Below are 17,244 nucleotides of genomic sequence, written 5' to 3'. Positions count from 1 at the left end.
AGCTCGTTCGTGCTCATTTGTCTTATTTTTTTAAATTTATATATAAATTATAAAGAAAATTTACAATTATTTTATTTATATATTTTAAATTAATATCTTATTTATTTATAAATTATAATTTTATATGTATATATATATTTATAATAAATATATTATTTAAACAAATGTTTGCCAACAAAGCTCGTGTTCGTTCGTTAATCAAACGAGTCTGTTTATGTTGTTCAGCTTGGCTCGTTAACGTTTGCGAATAAGCTTTAGCCGAGCCGAATTGAGCTGAGTTTACGAATGGTTCAGTTCGTTTAATATCTCTACATATAATCTAGATAAAAGTTAATATTTTATATTGAAATCGTAATTTTTTAAAAATTTATACTCCCACCATTTCATATATTTGGGGTCTATTCCTATAGATTTAGGTAAAGAATAATTAGTAGGTAATTAAGAAACGTATTAGTATAAATAATTATTATTTAATAAAAATAATTATATATTAAAGATTAAAATTAGTAAATAATTTAATTAAAAATTAATATATAATTAAAAAATCAAAATATATACTTAAATAAATTACAAATTGTATTTAAAAAAGAAAATGCTAACAAAATTTTTATTTTTATCCTTTTCTTTTTTTATTAATAATTTTAATGACGAGGGAGTAATTACGAAAAAATTCAAACTGAAAATTTATACCAACATAACATAAAAATAAATATAAGTATTCTCGTACAGTATATTTGTATTAATTAATTCGGCCAGCCGCCGGCGGGACTGACTGCAAGAGCATTGGACTGTCCACTGATCGTCGCCTTCCTTTTCACTTATTTCCGCAGCCGCCAATTAGGTAAGACGCTTCTTCTTCTTCCTTTTCTCCACTACCATTCGTATTCACATGTTACAGGTACCCTTAGAATTCCTATGCGCTTGTTTCTGATTTTGTCTGTCGCTGTTTTGGGTTTCTTCAATTTTGGCTCGACTGATTTGAATTTCCTGTTGGTCAATAATATTTGAGCTTCCGGTGGAATTAGGAAAGGACTGAGTGAGATTGGGGTGATTATTTTACCTAATTTATCAATTGTGATGATGCACGATTGGATTGATTGGGGAAGAGGAAACTGTTGGCTTGTGTCCTCATTGAATTTGGGATTACTCTTCCTAGGAAGAAGCTTTCATCGTTATTGTAGATGTCTCTCACTGCCAGAGTTTGTTCGGATGTGTTTTGCGATGTAATATTTTGAATTGAATAATGCTTGAAGGAAGTTTTTACTGTAAAATACATTTTGAATGGAGTATTTTAAATGAAAATGTAGTTCGATACAATGCTTTTTAGGGGTGAAAATGTGATGAATAGCACGAAAAACGGAATCGGAATCAGAGTCGGAAACATATTGTTGTTTTTTGTTTACTGTTTCTCTTTTATCTATGTAGTAAGTTATCTTCAATTGAATACTTTGTTGTTGTTCTCAGGTCCACTTGAGGATAGCCGTACAATAATTGGTACAAATGGCAGTGTGAGTTTGCTTCTCCTACGTTTCGAACATTGTTTTAACATGACTGACTGCTATGTAATATTTGGTGATGATAAACTGTTGGCTTATATTAATTGTGATTAAATCGTTGATTTGCAGCGTCGCTTCTGCTCCGGGGAAGGTTTTAATCACCGGGGGATACCTAATCTTGGAGAGGCCAAATGCTGGGATTGTATTGAGCACAAATGCTCGGTTCTATGCAATAGTGAAGCCACTTCATGATGAAATCAAATCTGAAAGTTGGTCATGGGTATGTTATATTGGGTATAAATATTATAATTTATGCTTAATGCTTGAGTACTTTTTTCATCATTTATTAAGATAGTTTGCTTTATAGTGCAGATGTTAAATACAGAATCTTATATTATATTGAGATTTTGCATCATACAAAGTTGCTGAATGGGCCTATTTAATTTTAAAATTGAGTATCCTATTGTATATATGAACAAAATATTTTTGCATTACAAGAGTATAGTGGTGCTCCTTCAATTTTCTATGCCAATGTTCTCTAAAAACTTGAGACTGTTAAAAACTTCTGTATAGAAACTTTTTGTTTCTATTCTCTAATTGCCGAGTGTGATTGCTATACTGCGCATTATATGCTTATTCTGTTGGATCTCATTCTAACATATTTGTTGATATATTAGATGTTTGGAGGTCATTGCTTGCGATTAACTTTGATGTGTGCTGAGTTAACAACCTTTTCATGTTATCTTTTTATTTTGATTGTTTACTTGTGTGTGTATTCTTTTGATTCTTTTCAGTTAAATAGTTATTGAATGTGATGTGTTGAGTAGAAATTTGGTGTTAAGTGATGTTTTTGGAGGGAAATTCGTAGATTAAATATATATATATAAAAAGGGGTGTAGAAATCACAAGTAAACAAACCCATTGATACACAAACCCTTTAACCATTTGGATGGAGATTTTGTCATATTATGCATATTGTTTCCTAGAATAATTGCATGTACTTGATGGGTAATTTATTGACGCATAAGAAAGTTAACTTTTTGTCCCCATCTATTATGAGTAAGCTACCTAATGGTTGAAATGTTTGATAGTAATACCCATATTCCTTCTATAGAAGAAATTAATGCCCTTATATATTCAATTCAGGCATGGACGGATGTGAAGCTGACTTCTCCTCAGATGGCAAGAGAAACCATGTACAAGTTGTCACTTAAGGATTTTCAGCTGCAGTGTACATCTTCGAGGTAAACTATCAATACTGTGTTTTCACTTTGACAGTAAGATTTGAATATGGAATCCATTTGTGATTTAGACTTTTAGTTGCATCAGTTCTTAACAAATAATTTTATTAATCACCTTCTGAAGCAGAGGTTTCTGCTCTTTTCATCTTCAGCGGGTCAAGAAACCCATTTGTAGAACATGCATTACAATACGCCGTAGCAGCTGCAGAAACTAGATTGGACAAAACTAAGATGGATGACCTACAAAAACTTCTGTTGCTGGGTAATATCTTACAGGGAGATCTTTTATTACTATTATTCTAGATTCAGTGATATGAGAAATTCTAATGTGTATTGTGTATTAGTGATGCAGGCCTGGACATAACTATATTGGGCTGTAATGAATTTTACTCATACCGTAACCTGGTATGCTTACTCCGACTTTTTCATATCGGTGAAAATATTTAATATATGTATGCGTAGAGTCATTCAATCCTCTTTACCATGCATGTGGTTCTATTTTTCACGGTGTGTTTGACAAGTATTAGCACATTTGTTTCTGCATGATTTGGTTATGTAAAATGTCAGCAAGATTATATTATCTTCCTGGGCAGATTGAAGAACGTGCCCTGCCTTTGACTCCAGAATCATTGGCTTCCCTTCCACCATTTTCTCCTATTACCTTCAACACAGAAGAGTCAAGTGGACAGGAAAGCAAACCTGAAGTTGCTAAAACTGGACTAGGCTCATCAGCGGCCATGACAACTGCAGTTGTCGCAGCGCTACTTCATTACCTTGGAGTGGTCATTCTTCCATCAGAATCTGAAGACCCTCTTCAATGGAATGAATTTTCCAGTGACCTCGACGTTGCCCATATTATTGCTCAAACTGCTCATTGTATAGCCCAGGGTAAAATTGGAAGTGGTTTTGATGTGAGTTCTGCTGTATATGGCAGTCAACGGTATGTCAGATTTTCACCAGAAGTACTTTCTTCTGCTCAGGTATTAATCATTCTGAACCCGCTGAAGAAATCTGATATGGTGTGGAATTTTGAATGAGTTCAATTTTCTTCTCAAATGCGATTGTCTTATAGATGTTACTGTCTTTATTAGAAATTGAGAATCTTTGAGTCTTTGACCAGGGCCACCATTTTTTTTTTTGGAAGTGTATGATCATTTGATAATGTCAGAGAGTTTCATATGGACTTTCTTTGGAAACTAGAAATGACATCATTTAGGACATAAGTGCACATCATCGTATGCAGGGGCAGTGGATCACTGAATTTAGAAATTATAATTAATTACAAATTTGTATATATTTGTGACATAGATCGTATATGTTTCTGTAACGAAATTTCCAAAGCAAGTGGATGGTTTTTTCAGAACTTGCTATATATATGCTGAATGGTGTGCCATTTAGAAAATTGGTTCTTTGTTTGGTTTCAGGAACATAATGTGTCAATAAAAGAAGCCATAGGAGATGTGCTAAATGCCAACTGGGACCATGAGAGGACAAAATTTTCGCTGCCTCCAATGATGACATTAGTAAGTTCCAAAATATATGGTCAGATACTTGTTTTGGTTAGTTCTTAATTGTAGCTGATTTTGTAATTATGACATTCGTGCAGTTGCTTGGAGAGCCTGGGACGGGTGGATCGTCAACAGTCTCAATGGTTGGTGCTGTAAAAAAATGGCAAAAGTCTGATCCTCAAAACTCTTTGGAAACATGGAAGAAGTTGTCGGAAGCAAATTCCACCCTGGAAATGCACCTGAATGCCTTATGCAGATTAGCAAAAACAAATAATGATGCATATGAAAACGCAATCAACATTTGCAGCAAGCTTATATCAGAGAAGGTATATATATATATATCTTGCAAATTCAAAAATTTGTTGACTCCATTTATTGATGTCAAAATTAAAGTGTAGTTTCTATGCTTAAAATCGTACTGCTGTGAAACATATTACTAGAAGACTAACATGGGCGAATTAGACATCTTGTTCTTTAACTCTCTGAACTGTTTATTTTCCCTTATTAGTATTTCATTTTATTTTTTCAACGTTTGCTCCGAATTTTTTTTACAGTGGACAGAGAGAGCTGCAGACCCAACCCAAATAGAAGTAATTAAAGAGCTTGTAGGAGCTAGAGATGCCATGCTTGCTATCAGGAGTAACATGCGTAAAATGGGTGTGGCTGCCGGAATTCCCGTAGGTTCTTCTCCTTTCTGCTGAAACATGTTACTTGAGTTCTATCTTTATCTACCTGTCTCTCTATTTACATCGAATTCTTTTAAGATGATTATGCTAACAAAACTTCCTCATTGCACAAGTGACCCTTATATGGATTTCTCTAACATGCTTGTAACTAGTCAAAGGCTGAATCAATCTTTCCTTAGAATAACATCTATCTGTTTCGACATTCCAAGAAGCACACCATTGGTCGTAATACTTGAAGACAATAAACAAATGTGTTTTAGGCCATCACTATCATTATACAGTACTTTACAGAAACACAATTCCTATCTGATCTTTCATTTTTCTTGCATCTCCCTCATAGATTGAGCCCGAGTCACAGTCCCAACTGCTAGACACCACAATGAACACAGAAGGGGTTCTGTTGGCTGGTGTCCCGGGTGCAGGTGGGTTCGATGCAGTATTTGCTGTCACCTTGGGTGACTCCAGCAGCAAAGTGATCGAAATCTGGAGTTCACTCAATGTTCTTGCCTTGCTAGTGAGAGAAGATCCTCGTGGTGTTTGCTTGGAGAGCAATGATCCGCGAACTACAGCAATTACTGGTGCTATTTCTTCGGTTCCCATCTGAGTGGCCTCAACAGATCAAAACCATTATACACCAAATCATAACAGCTAAAAATCAGGTAACGATCTTTAGCTAATTACTGGTTCTTAATATATGGCATGCTTAAGTGAGATTCTTGCTATGAAATTATAAGCTTGTGTGGTAGAATTTCTTATTTGTGTGTTTCATTATTATTGGATTTTCTTAATAAGCCTGTTTAGATAATGTTTTGGGGAGCTTTTGGAGCATGATTTGAAGATTCTTGGTTATTCTGCTGTACGGATTTTCAATGTTTTCCTGAGTTTGCCATTATTACTATATTTTTGTGTTTATGTTGTTTACATAACATGCTTGTTATTACTGCATATTTGATGGGATATGGATTATATACTTGAGTGAAGAACACAAAACTTGTTTATGGATGAAACTTAATTGATAACATGAATTAATAGATATATCTAGGGTGCATTTGTTTTGGGGTTTGGATTTTGAGTTGGAATTTTAATAGTAAAAATTTTGAACTAGTTGTATTACGTTATATAAATAAATAGGTAGTGATGTGATATTTTGAATATAAAATTGATTTTTAGTATAACATACAAAATAAAAAATCAGCATTTGATTTATTTTTTTTAAGAAAAATTTGGTGAATTAGTAAAAATCTTGAAAAACTTGCCAAACGAACACACCAGTAGTTTGGTGAAAACTGATATGAAGCTTTTTTTTTTATCTAGTTTGTAAATAGCATGAAATATCTTTATATTTTAGTAAATCTTGCATATGCTATTTATGTAGTATTCCAAAAAAATTAACTAGATAGAGAAATAGTATTTTTAAAGTTGTTTTTTTTTTTTTTATGTATATTTCTTTGAAATTCTATAAAAGTAAAAATGAAACTTAGATATTATGTAAACAAATACTAGTGTGTGTTGACTGTAAAAAATATATGGAATCCACTAGTGTCATTTGTACGATTTGTAAATAGATAGAAAATTAGTAGTCATATTTTGAAGAATGGTTTGTACTTTTTTTACTAAACATGATATAAATATAATTTTAGTAAACAAATTAAAATGGTAAAAAAATGAATATACTTTTAATGGTCTAATTAAGAATAAGAAGATGGGATGTTTGGAAGATGTCATCAAATATTCCTCCCTTGGACAATAAAATAAAACATAATATGAGTAGAGGATGATCTCTAACTCTTTTGAATAAATTTTCTTTTCTATATATTATAGTGGCAAATTTTGAGTAATGTATCTAAAGTTATATGTTGGGGTGTGAAAAATTAGGAGAGGAAAGTTGATTGATTCAAGTGGGAGTGGGGTGAGGTGGGGTGGGGTGGGGTGGGGATGACGTTGGGGACAAAATGTGATTTTGAGGGAATATTCTCTGTTGTGTAACACAAACAAAAAATGTGTGAGTGGATTGGATTCATCCTATCCTTCTTACAGTGCCATTCACATGGCCACTTTTATTGAGTGATTTCAAGAATAATAATAGTAATAATTATTATTATTATTATTGAACAATCATGTTCAGTTTATATATATGTTGCCTAGAAATCTCTCCTAATCTTTACATTTGGAAGATTTGTTCAACTTTTCCACAGGGATGCTCTGTTTTGTTTTGTTCTGTTATGTGCCTGTATTGTTTTGATTATGAATCTCCACTTGAATGATTTTAAATAAATATATGTTATATAAATTACTATTTAAATCAAATTCAGAATATAAAAATAATCAATAGTAAAACACACCGCTGCTTTAAATATTTGGCTAAAACGTGCTAGGTGGTTGGTTGTGTTTGTGTGTTTTTTTAAGGATGGGTTCATTTTTCATTTTTGGATAGATGTTAAGATAATATTAAAAATAATATTTTGTATTAAATTATTATTTTTTTATTAGTGAATAGGTAAATATTTACGCTGCTTGATAGCAGTCAAATAATATGATTTTTATTTGATTCAATTAAAAAATGTTTATAAAAAAATAATAAATATTTATATAAATAAATTTATCTCTTTTCTAATTAAATAAATTCCCTTCTATTTTAGTTAGACACAAGTTATGATTAATATTTTTTAATTTTTATCCAAATTACAAATATATCATTGCAACTATTTTATATAAAAAAATCAAAAAAATAAAAATATCAAAAATTTCTTACATATTTTTACTAAGTTTATTAATTTATTTCAAAATTTCAAAGGATTCTTATACTAAGGGAATATTATATTATAAAAATGATTTGCTATAAATAAAAATAGACATTAATACGAGAGGGGGAGTAATATTTATATGATTCATTACTTCGACAGTCTGAGGTTGATATCTCCCGGCCATAGTAATTATGAGAAACTCTAGGGTCCTTACCGCAAATATAATAAAATATCAGGCTATTTATTAATATTGTATGATTCATTAATTCGACAGTCTGAGGTTAATTCTCCGGGCCATAGTAATTATGAGAAACTCTAGGGTCCTTGCCGCAGATATAATAAAACATCAAGCGATTTATTAATATTGTATGATTCATTAATTCGACAGTCTGAGGTTAATTCTCCCGGCCATAGTAATTATGAGAAACTCTAGGGTCCTTCCTGCAAATATACCAAAACATCAGGCGATTTTCAACGTCACTACAAATGACGATTATACCCATGAATAGATATTCGAAAGACCAGCTTCAACCTTCAACAACAAAGAGAGCATGCCTCCGCCATTTTTAAACATCACAAGGTCCCGGACCTCAAGTCCCAAATACATCAGCACCGTCCATTTTCACCATCAGCAGCCCCTCTGTCACACCCCCCAAACCCCTCATAGTCATCTCCTCCCTCCACCATCATATGATTGTCCACACCCTGACCCACCCCACTCCCCACTCTCTCGTATAAATTAGAGAGAGAAATATAAAGAATTCTTTACCATCGTCCAGCTAGCTCTACATAGAAATCCCATCCTTATCTTTTTGCAGTACATACAACAACAGAGATGTACTGTGTAATGATATCTATTTCTATTATATATGTGTATGTATCTGTATGTATATATATAAATCTTTCTCTCTCTAAAAGGGTAGATTCTCTCCCTTCAACTCCTCTTGATTTCCATTTTCCAGATCTTTTGTAGAAAAGGTTGCCTTTATTTGGTGGTAGTTTTTCACCCAACTTCCCCAAATCGATCCATTTAATGCTCCATCCTTACTTGAAGAACTCTTTCTTCCCCATTTTCTACCCCACTGTATCATCACCACCATTTTTCTGAACCCCCACTTTTTTAATTTCGAGGTTTTTTGGTGATGGCGAAAATTGGGGAATCGATTCGGGGATTGAAATTTGGTGACTGGGATTTTGCAAAATTTTCTGTTGATTTAGTGATTTGATTGCGAATTTCTTTTAGCTCGATTGAATTTCTAGGGTTTTGGATTGGGAATTGGGATCGATTGAATCGCCAAAATTAGGGTGTCAGGCATTATCACAGAGATCTTAATTGCTTCTGATATGGCTTTGATGATCGATTTACGAGCTCTTTACATCATAATTTTGTGTAATCTTTAGTTTAGTTCTCCTATCCTTTGTAATAATAAACCCTAATTGCTCATACCTTTAATCTTCGATTGAATTTTGGGGGATTTCAACATTCCCATTGATTGCCTGTGGAAAATCGTGTTGTGAAAAAAGATGGATAACAATGGCGGAGATGATTGGAGGGAGATGGTGAGGAAAATGCTTCCTCCGGGGGCTCCGATCCCCGACGACGGCGATAAGTTGGATTATTCGATAGCATTAGAGTACAAAGGCCCGCCTGTAATGTATGATCTGCCTAGAGTCGAGCCTCTTAACATGAATGTGGATTCGATTCCAGTAGCTGATCCAATAGTAGAGTCTAGAAGATCGATGAATTCGGCTCCTGTAATAGAACCAATCCCTTTACCGATGTCTCGTATTGCGAATGTAGCTAGTCCCGGCAATCAGAGTCCTAGGATGTCCGGAAGTTCGGAATCGATGGCTTCCGTATTGCAGAATGATGGTTTCAGCTCGCCGTCGGGTTCGGGGTCGCCTGCCTCGGGGAATGATGATCCAGGGGGGCCTAGGGGGCTGGCCGGAGAGGGAAAAAGAGCGACGGTGGTTACGTTCAATACGACGTACAATAGGGTCGAGAGGTCGGAGAGAAGATCGATGGATGGAGAGAAGCAAGTATTTCCGGAGTACGTCGGAGTGACGAAGGAGAAGAAGAAGAGGAAGAAGACGAGAGTGTGTTACAGGTGCGGAAAAGGGAAGTGGGAGAACAAAGAAGCGTGCCTCGTGTGCGACGCCAAGTATTGTGGGAATTGCGTGCTGCGGGCGATGGGATCGATGCCGGAAGGGCGTAAATGTGTGACGTGTATCGGCGAGGCGATTGACGAGTCGAAACGGTCGAAATTGGGGAAAAATTCGAGCTTGTTGTCGCGGCTGCTCAGCCCTTTGGAGGTCAAGCAAATAATGAACGCCGAGAAGGAATGCTCGGCGAATCAGCTTCGGCCGGAGCAGCTCGTCGTGAACGGGTACCCTTTGAAATCGGAGGAAATGGCGGAGCTTCTCGGGTGCCCGCTGCCGCCGAAGAAATTGAAGCCGGGGAGGTATTGGTACGATAAAGAGTCGGGCCTTTGGGGGAAGGTGAAAATCGTTGGTTAACTCGTTTTTTTCAATGTTTATTTATTTCGTTTGCATTGCTATATTGACAAAAGTTTATACTTTTTTTGGTTTTGTTGATTTGTTAGGAGGGAGAGAAGCCCGATAGAATTATTAGTTCGAACTTGAATTTTACGGGAAAGCTTAGTCCCGACGCTAGCAATGGGAATACGGAGGTGTATATTAACGGTCGGCAGATCACAAAACTTGAGTTGAGGATACTAAAGGTTAGTTTTAAGTTTCTATGGCAATGTAATGTATTTAGCTAAAGAATTCGATAGCAGTCTATAGTCTAGGGTCGATTTGTTTTGGGCATTTTTAGTGATTATTTTCTACAATTCAATTGAAAGGATATTTAGGGTGTGTTTGTTTAGGCCTTTGGATTTTGAGTTGAGATTTGAATAGTAAAAATTTTGATTTGTAATAGATATATGATGGGATATAAACAGGATGTTGACGTGAAGTTTTGAATGTAAAATTAATTTTAAGTATAATATAGAAAATGAAAATTAGTTGTTTGATTTGAAGTTTTGTGGGGGAGGGGGGGATTTTGGATGAATAGTTGGTTTTTGGCAAAATCCTTCAAAGAATTTCGAGCCGAGTAGCATTTATAAGATTTGATAAAAAGTTGCTAAAAGTAGTTTCTGTTATAGATTGGAATTTAAATATCGATTCGTGTGGGGTCAAAAAATTTTGAGGTCATGATTGTAGTTAGTTATGAAGCTTTTTTCTTGATCGATATTTTCATGTGTAATATTTCAGTAACTTTTCCTTCTTTATAGTTTAGGAAATCTTGAACTCGTTGACGTTAAGACATTTATAAAAAAAGTTTATGACAGCTGCATTGGATTCTATTACATTAATTAAATTTGTTGCAGAATCGAGGATTGCGTCTGGCATTTGTTTTTCCTTGAAAGTATATATAAGGAAGTTTCGATGCTTTATGCTCTAGTTTCAAATTTATGACGTTGGTCTTGATTCCGTGGAATTAAATTTGGTGTGTAAAGTGGAGATTCGGCTTTTCGAATGTTTCAGTGCAAGAATTTCATATAAACAACCTTTGACTTCCCTCTTTCTTGTAAAAGATAAAAATAGGATAGCTTAAATTATATATTCTAGTGTGTTAGACCACCCGGGTTTTGTCCAACTATGATCGCTTTTGATTCAGCTTGCAAATGTTCAATGTCCACGTGACACCCATTTTTGGGTTTACGACGATGGTCGATACGAGGAAGAAGGCCAAAACAACATAAGAGGAAATATATGGGAAAAGGTAATTTTTCAAGAAGATTTTATTCGATAGTAATTTTGACTGTACAAGGAAAATATTTTCTTAAATCCAATTTCTTTAGGCATCCACTCGATTCGTGTGCTCGTTGTTCTCTTTGCCTGTACCGCAAGGCCAACCTCAAGGGCATAGGGACGAGGTGAGCAACTATTCGGCTGTACCTAATTATCTGGAGCAGAGAAAGATCCAGAAGCTTCTTTTGCTTGGGCTTCCGGGCTCCGGAACGAGCACGATTTTCAAGCAGGTAAATTCGTTGATGTTAGAAAGTTTTAACTTTTTGTTAAGAGTAACTTTTTTAACCGCTTTCTTTCATTTCCATCCGTAGCGTATTTTTGTTAACATATGATTTTCATTCGAAGTTTCCTATTTCTTTAGATACTTCTGCATTCAATTATCAATGCCTTTTTTAACGTAATTGTACGGAATTTTTTCATCGAGTACTCTTGCATTGAGTTTTTGTATCTATGCACAGTATGAGTATGCTTGATTTGTGTTTTTGTAGGTTCTTATTTTTATTGTATTTTTAAGTGAAATAATTATTGAACATGAGTTTTGTATGGAAAAAGAGTATATTATTATTGGGAATGATGAAACCGCATAGTAAAAAAAACTTAAGAAATGCAAAAAGGGCAGAGGTATGTAATCTCTAATTTACTATTCGTACTTAATCGTCTTCTTTCGTTCTACCTTTCATGACAGGCGAAGTTTTTGTACGGAGGACAATTTACGCCCGAAGAGCTGCAGGACATCAAACTTATGATTCAAAGCAACATGTACAAATACCTCAGCATTCTTCTCGACGGGCGAGAACGTTTTGAGGAGGAGGCGTTGTCGAAAACCACTGGGCAAGGTCTCAACGAGCATGTTTCTGAATCAGGTATTGAATTGTAATTTTTAAAAATATATATAAATTGTCATGTTATTATCATTAAGCTTTCTCCTTGACCTTCGGTTGTCACATAAAAATTTGATTTCTTCAGTAACATGTATATATATTTGTCGAAAATATATTATGCGTTAGCTTTTATGCTGTGTTGGCTATGAAATCCACGCAGAAGAGCGCGTCGACGCCGCGGAAGATAATCATTGTATCTTTTCTCTCAATCCACGGCTGAAGCATTTCTCCGATTGGCTCCTTGATATCATAGCAACCGGGGATTTGGATGCTTTCTTTCCTGCGGCAACGCGGGAATACGCTCCGCTCGTTGAAGAGGTGTGGCGAGATCCAGCTATACAAGAAACGTACAAGAGGAAGAACGAACTCCATTTTCTACCCGACGTTGCCGAATACTTTTTGAGCCGGGTAAGTTACTACCATCGTTTTTTTTGCTTTATTCCTTAGTCCTTGTCGCTAATATTGTTGGAATACTTGAATGGATTTATTTGACATAAGGTTGTCGAAAATTTTGTAATACTTATAGAATTCTAGCTGAGTCGCTTAACTCATTTATGTGAACCAATCTGTGCAAATAATACGGAAAGATTGTGTGAACTTAGTTCTTATATATTAATGGTGTTGTTAGAAAGTGCCGTTTCGTTCTTACTTTTATACTTCAATGGTTGTTAAATTTAAAGTATGTTTGTTCAGTATTTATAGTTTATAAGTGTTTTTGTTATGAGATATAAAAATCATGAAAGTATAATAGGGAATGATGTTATGCCTATTGTTGTTGACTTTTATTGTTATAGTATATATTGTATATTATATATTTTATTTTTTTGTTAATATTTTTGGGAAATCCTATAGAAATGACCTAGTAAGTGAACACACTCTTAATCTCCTAATGTAATCCAATTTCAATGTTTATTTAATTATCTTAGTAGTAGAGTGTGTTTGCTTAGTGTTTATAGTTTTACATGTCTTTGTTGTGAGATAGGAGAATTGTGAAAGTATTACGGGAAATGATGTTTTGGGTGTTTTGTTGACTTTTATTATTGTATGTATACAATGCATACATACATTGTATCTTTTTAGTAATATTTTTGGGTAATTGTATACATTAAGGCATCCACATTGTGCATCTATATAAGCAATTCTATGTAGTTCCGATCTCTATTCTTGTGTGACTAAATCCCATATTATTTGCTTCGGGACTATGTATGATCTATTCATATTTTGCCTGTCAGGCCGTTGAAATATCAAGCAACGAGTATGAGCCCTCAGACCGCGATATACTGTACGCTGAAGGGGTCACACAAGGAAACGGCTTGGCTTTTATGGAGTTCGCCATGGAAGATCGTAGCCCTATGTCTGAAACCTACGGCGAAAATCTCGAATCTGCGCCGCCTCCGCTCACCAAGTAATGTTTTTAACTTCTTGTCCTAACATAGTAACCTTAGTCTCGCCAATTTGGACGTAAAAATGTTTAAATAAAATGCATATGTATTAAATGTGTTTATATATATATATGAATATATAAAAATATTTTGTGTAAATTTGTTGAGTAAGTGCTCGTGTTAATCGAAAAATCACAAAAATTCATGTTTCGGTATTATTTTGTGCACAAGTAGGGGAATTTTATGCATTATTTGGACTAATATGAGAGTTTTTTATGCAATAAAATTTTGCATACGGTTCTATATTTATATTTGTACATTGTAACTTACAAATTACCTATATAAAGATTATTTAGAAATTTTCGATTAAATTAAGCACCTATGGTTTGTTTTGTTTGCATTTTTTGAGAAAAAATCTATAGTGTTTTTTTTTTTTTTTTAATAGAATTGGAATAGTTTTTTATGTAATATAAATAGGTGATAGATGAGGTGTTTTGAATATAAATTTACTGTAATATAGAAAAAGGAAAATTTATGCCCTCCGTCCCGGTCCAAAGGGACTCTTTGGGATTTTGTAATAGATTAATTAAGAAACAATAGTATTGTATTAGTTAGTGAAAATATGTTAGAGATTTTGACATTTTGGCCCTTTATGTAAAAAGTAATTGTACGTGTTTGTAATTTAGGTAAAAGTTAAGGGTATTTTGGTATTGATGTATGATTACGAAATGGATACTTTGGAGTGAGACTGCCGAAAATGGTAAAAGGGATACTTTGGAGTAACTTTATTTCTTTTACACATTCTGCTGGAGCTAATTTGTAGTTTATTCTAAATTTAACTAGAGACTAAAGATCTTGATCTCGATCTCCCGTGTTATTACAGGTACCAACTGATCCGCATCAACGCGAAGGGAATGTCCGAAGGCTGCAAGTGGGTAGAAATGTTCGAGGATGTCCGAGTGGTAGTTTTCTGCGTCGCACTAAGCGACTACGACCAGGTGTGGGCGGCGGCATCTCCCGACACCTCCTCGTCATCTCCCGCAACCGATTCAACGGTCAAGAACAAGATGATCCAAAACAAGGAACTCTTCGAGGCCGTGATCAGACAGGCGTGTTTCAAGGACACGCTGTTTGTCCTAATCCTAAACAAGTACGACCTCTTCGAAGAAAAGATCGCCCGGGCCCCGCTAGGCGCGTGCGACTGGTTCTCCGACTTCAGCCCCGTCCGGCCCCACAACAACAACCAATCCCTCGCCCAGCAGGCCTACTTCTACGTCGCCATGAAGTTTAAGGATGTCTATGCCTCGCTCACCGGCCAGAAATTGTTCGTGTGGCAGACCCGGGCGCGCGACCGGCCCACCGTCGACGAGGCGTTCCGATACATTCGGGAGGTGGTGAGATGGGACGATGAGAAGGAGGAGAATTATATCGCGCCCACAGAGGACTCGTTTTATAGCACCACCGACGTGAGCTCGCCGCCGCCGTATCTCCGCCACGAGTAGCGGGAGAAGGTAAAAATTTGATAATTATTTATTTTTATTTTTGAGAAAAAAAAAAGGGTGGGTGGGTGGGTGTGGGGGGACTTTATATTGATTTTTGATTGAATTGGGGATTGTAAATAAAAAGGGTGTAGATTAGGGAATTCTTGATTTGAGATTTGTTGTTGTTGTATGATTACATTTAGCCTCGTTGGGAGTGTTCTTTTGATTCTTGCATGGTGTCGAAGGTTAAGTTTTATATCTCTATATATATATGGTAGTATGTATGTGATACTTTGTGAATTTTATTTTTATTTTTTGGTAAATTTTACGGATAATTGGATAAAAGTTCCTAAATGCATAATGAACTTTAGATTCAGTTCCTACGTAAATTTGTTTGAACTGCAATCCCTATTTTACATATAATATTTGTTTTAATTCTTTGTTTCTTTTTTTTTTTTACCTTCATCCCCTTCTTCCTCCGCCTAATTATCCTCACACGATTATTCGATTTCTCTCGCTTGATTTTTTGATAGTTTACTATGGTATCAATCAAAACCGGCAGCCACTTAAATCTTGCATACGCTTCTTTTTTCCATGGAGGCTAGCCGCCGGGAAGTCAAAATTGAGCGATGTCATCGGAACCCAAGTAAGCACAACCTTATAGTTGTAATGATGGATTTTTCCGATATAGAGTTAGAATCAGGAAATCAAAAAATCCTCAAATTTTGAAATAAGATGAGACTCAACGCAATTCTTAACCTTTTTTTTCAGTTTTTTTTTTTTTCAAAACTAAGACACAGATTGTTGGGATTGTGTTTGGGTTCATAATTTTTTGAGAAATTGGAGATTCGATCGAATATTAAATTGGGCAATATGTTGATCAATATATACTCGAAATATGGCTGCATTTGTTCTGCTAAGAAGATGTTCGACGAAATGCCTGAACGAGATATAATAACACAGAACGCTATGATCTCCAGGCTTGCAACAAATGTTGCAGGAAAAAAAGGATGTCAATTTGTTTTCGAGGATGGAGGACTCGGGAATTCATCTCGATCGGGTGACGTTTACTTTTTCTCTCGTGGCATGTGTATATTTGGATTTGGCGATTAAAGGATTGGATTAGGTGAGCTTTGCGAGATGTGTATGGCGTCGTGCCCAGGATCGAGCATTTTGAATGCATTGTCAATTTTTTTAAGCCGGGTGGGGCTTGTCGGATAGGGAAAAAAATTGATTCAAAGGACGCCATTGAAGTCGGAGGAGGCGGCGAGTTTGAGGGCATTGATGAGCGGGTGTTGTGGCGACAGGGAGGTGGTGGCGGAGCGGGTGTTGTGACATTGGAACGGAATAATGAGACGTATGTGTTATCTTCCTAATGTTTATGCAGCGGTGGAGAGACACGGTCAGGCGCAGAGGGTTTGAAAGGCGATGAGTTGGCAGAATGTTGAGAAGACATCGAGATGTAGCTCGACAGAGTTATTCATGATTTTGTTTCCAAGGAGAAGACGTATTGTAATGTGAATCGAAGAAATGATGCTATGACTCGCAGCAAATAAAATAGTCACGAAAATGTGGACGTTGTGGTTGTCTAGGGCACAACAAAAGAAATTGTAAAGCTGCGGTACTGTAGGCCTTTTGAAGTGTAATTTTTGTTTTTGTTCTAAACGTCCTTTTTGGTGTGTAATTACATTTGGCATAATTGATAAAAATGTAATGTGGAAGGTAAATATACAATAGCAAAATTCAAATTGCGTAGAACTGTTGTTGTAATTTGGATATTCTGATGGTATATGGACATGAACAACGGGTATGTGACAGTTCTCCTTTATGTACGATAATTCAATGACACAGGTTTCAAATAAATGAATAGAGACACACGAATTATCTGGGGGAGTATTTAGTTGATCTATCGAAGCACATCTGGTGGTAGCGTATTACTGTCCCAACAATATCAATGTGGTCTTGATAATTAATAATCGCAGTGACATAAAGTACACGAACATACTGTG

General features: G+C 35.4%; 2 protein-coding genes across 6 annotated transcripts; both read left to right on the top strand.

Moving 5' to 3' along the window:
- The first annotated feature begins 710 nt into the window (after positions 1–710).
- On the top strand, positions 711–5,843 carry LOC127250713 (phosphomevalonate kinase, peroxisomal-like). 3 transcript variants are annotated; one of them, XM_051274124.1, is made up of 11 exons: positions 711–841; positions 1,465–1,508; positions 1,626–1,776; positions 2,643–2,740; positions 2,890–2,999; positions 3,090–3,142; positions 3,331–3,717; positions 4,162–4,260; positions 4,344–4,571; positions 4,800–4,922; positions 5,272–5,843. In XM_051274124.1, the coding sequence occupies exons 2-11, from the start codon at positions 1,501–1,503 to the stop codon at positions 5,533–5,535; spliced, it is 1,521 nt and encodes a 506-aa protein (XP_051130081.1). In that variant the 5' UTR covers positions 711–841; positions 1,465–1,500; the 3' UTR covers positions 5,536–5,843. The 3 variants fall into 3 exon arrangements, with proteins under 3 accessions (XP_051130081.1, XP_051130083.1, XP_051130082.1); XM_051274126.1 differs by having other exon boundaries at positions 828–898; XM_051274125.1 differs by lacking the exon at positions 711–841 and adding an exon at positions 930–1,047.
- A 2,577-nt stretch (positions 5,844–8,420) lies between these two features.
- On the top strand, positions 8,421–16,937 carry LOC127250288 (extra-large guanine nucleotide-binding protein 3). Of its 3 annotated transcripts, XR_007838657.1 has the most exons (10): positions 8,421–10,174; positions 10,279–10,416; positions 11,358–11,462; positions 11,542–11,721; positions 12,177–12,354; positions 12,533–12,780; positions 13,605–13,777; positions 14,638–15,265; positions 15,769–15,881; positions 16,216–16,937. XR_007838657.1 is itself a non-coding variant. In XM_051273480.1 (9 exons), the coding sequence occupies exons 1-8, from the start codon at positions 9,200–9,202 to the stop codon at positions 15,254–15,256; spliced, it is 2,616 nt and encodes an 871-aa protein (XP_051129437.1). In that variant the 5' UTR covers positions 8,421–9,199; the 3' UTR covers positions 15,257–15,265; positions 16,216–16,934. The 3 variants fall into 3 exon arrangements, 2 of the variants coding, with proteins under 2 accessions (XP_051129437.1, XP_051129436.1); XM_051273480.1 differs by lacking the exon at positions 15,769–15,881 and having other exon boundaries at positions 16,216–16,934; XM_051273479.1 differs by lacking the exons at positions 15,769–15,881; positions 16,216–16,937 and having other exon boundaries at positions 14,638–15,535.
- Positions 16,938–17,244: the final 307 nt, after the last annotated feature.

The sequence above is a fragment of the Andrographis paniculata genome, unplaced genomic scaffold, assembly GCF_009805555.1.
Source record: "Andrographis paniculata isolate CXL003 unplaced genomic scaffold, ASM980555v1 Contig37END, whole genome shotgun sequence".
Classification (NCBI taxonomy): Eukaryota; Viridiplantae; Streptophyta; class Magnoliopsida; order Lamiales; family Acanthaceae; genus Andrographis; species Andrographis paniculata.
Note: the sequence above shows the minus strand (reverse complement) of the source record. Positions and strands in the feature narration are given on the sequence as shown.

Excerpts from the sequence above, each read along its gene's own strand:
- LOC127250713 (XM_051274124.1), top strand. Across the intron at positions 1,777-2,642 it reads AATCTGAAAGTTGGTCATGG|GCATGGACGGATGTGAAGCT; the intron begins GTATGTTATATT and ends TATTCAATTCAG. Across the intron at positions 2,741-2,889 it reads CTGCAGTGTACATCTTCGAG|CGGGTCAAGAAACCCATTTG; the intron begins GTAAACTATCAA and ends TTTCATCTTCAG.
- LOC127250288 (XM_051273480.1), top strand. The coding sequence starts at position 9,200 with ATGGATAACAATGGCGGAGATGATTGGAGGGAGATGGTGAGGAAAATG. Across the intron at positions 11,463-11,541 it reads GAGGAAATATATGGGAAAAG|GCATCCACTCGATTCGTGTG; the intron begins GTAATTTTTCAA and ends CAATTTCTTTAG. Across the intron at positions 12,781-13,604 it reads CCGAATACTTTTTGAGCCGG|GCCGTTGAAATATCAAGCAA; the intron begins GTAAGTTACTAC and ends TTTGCCTGTCAG.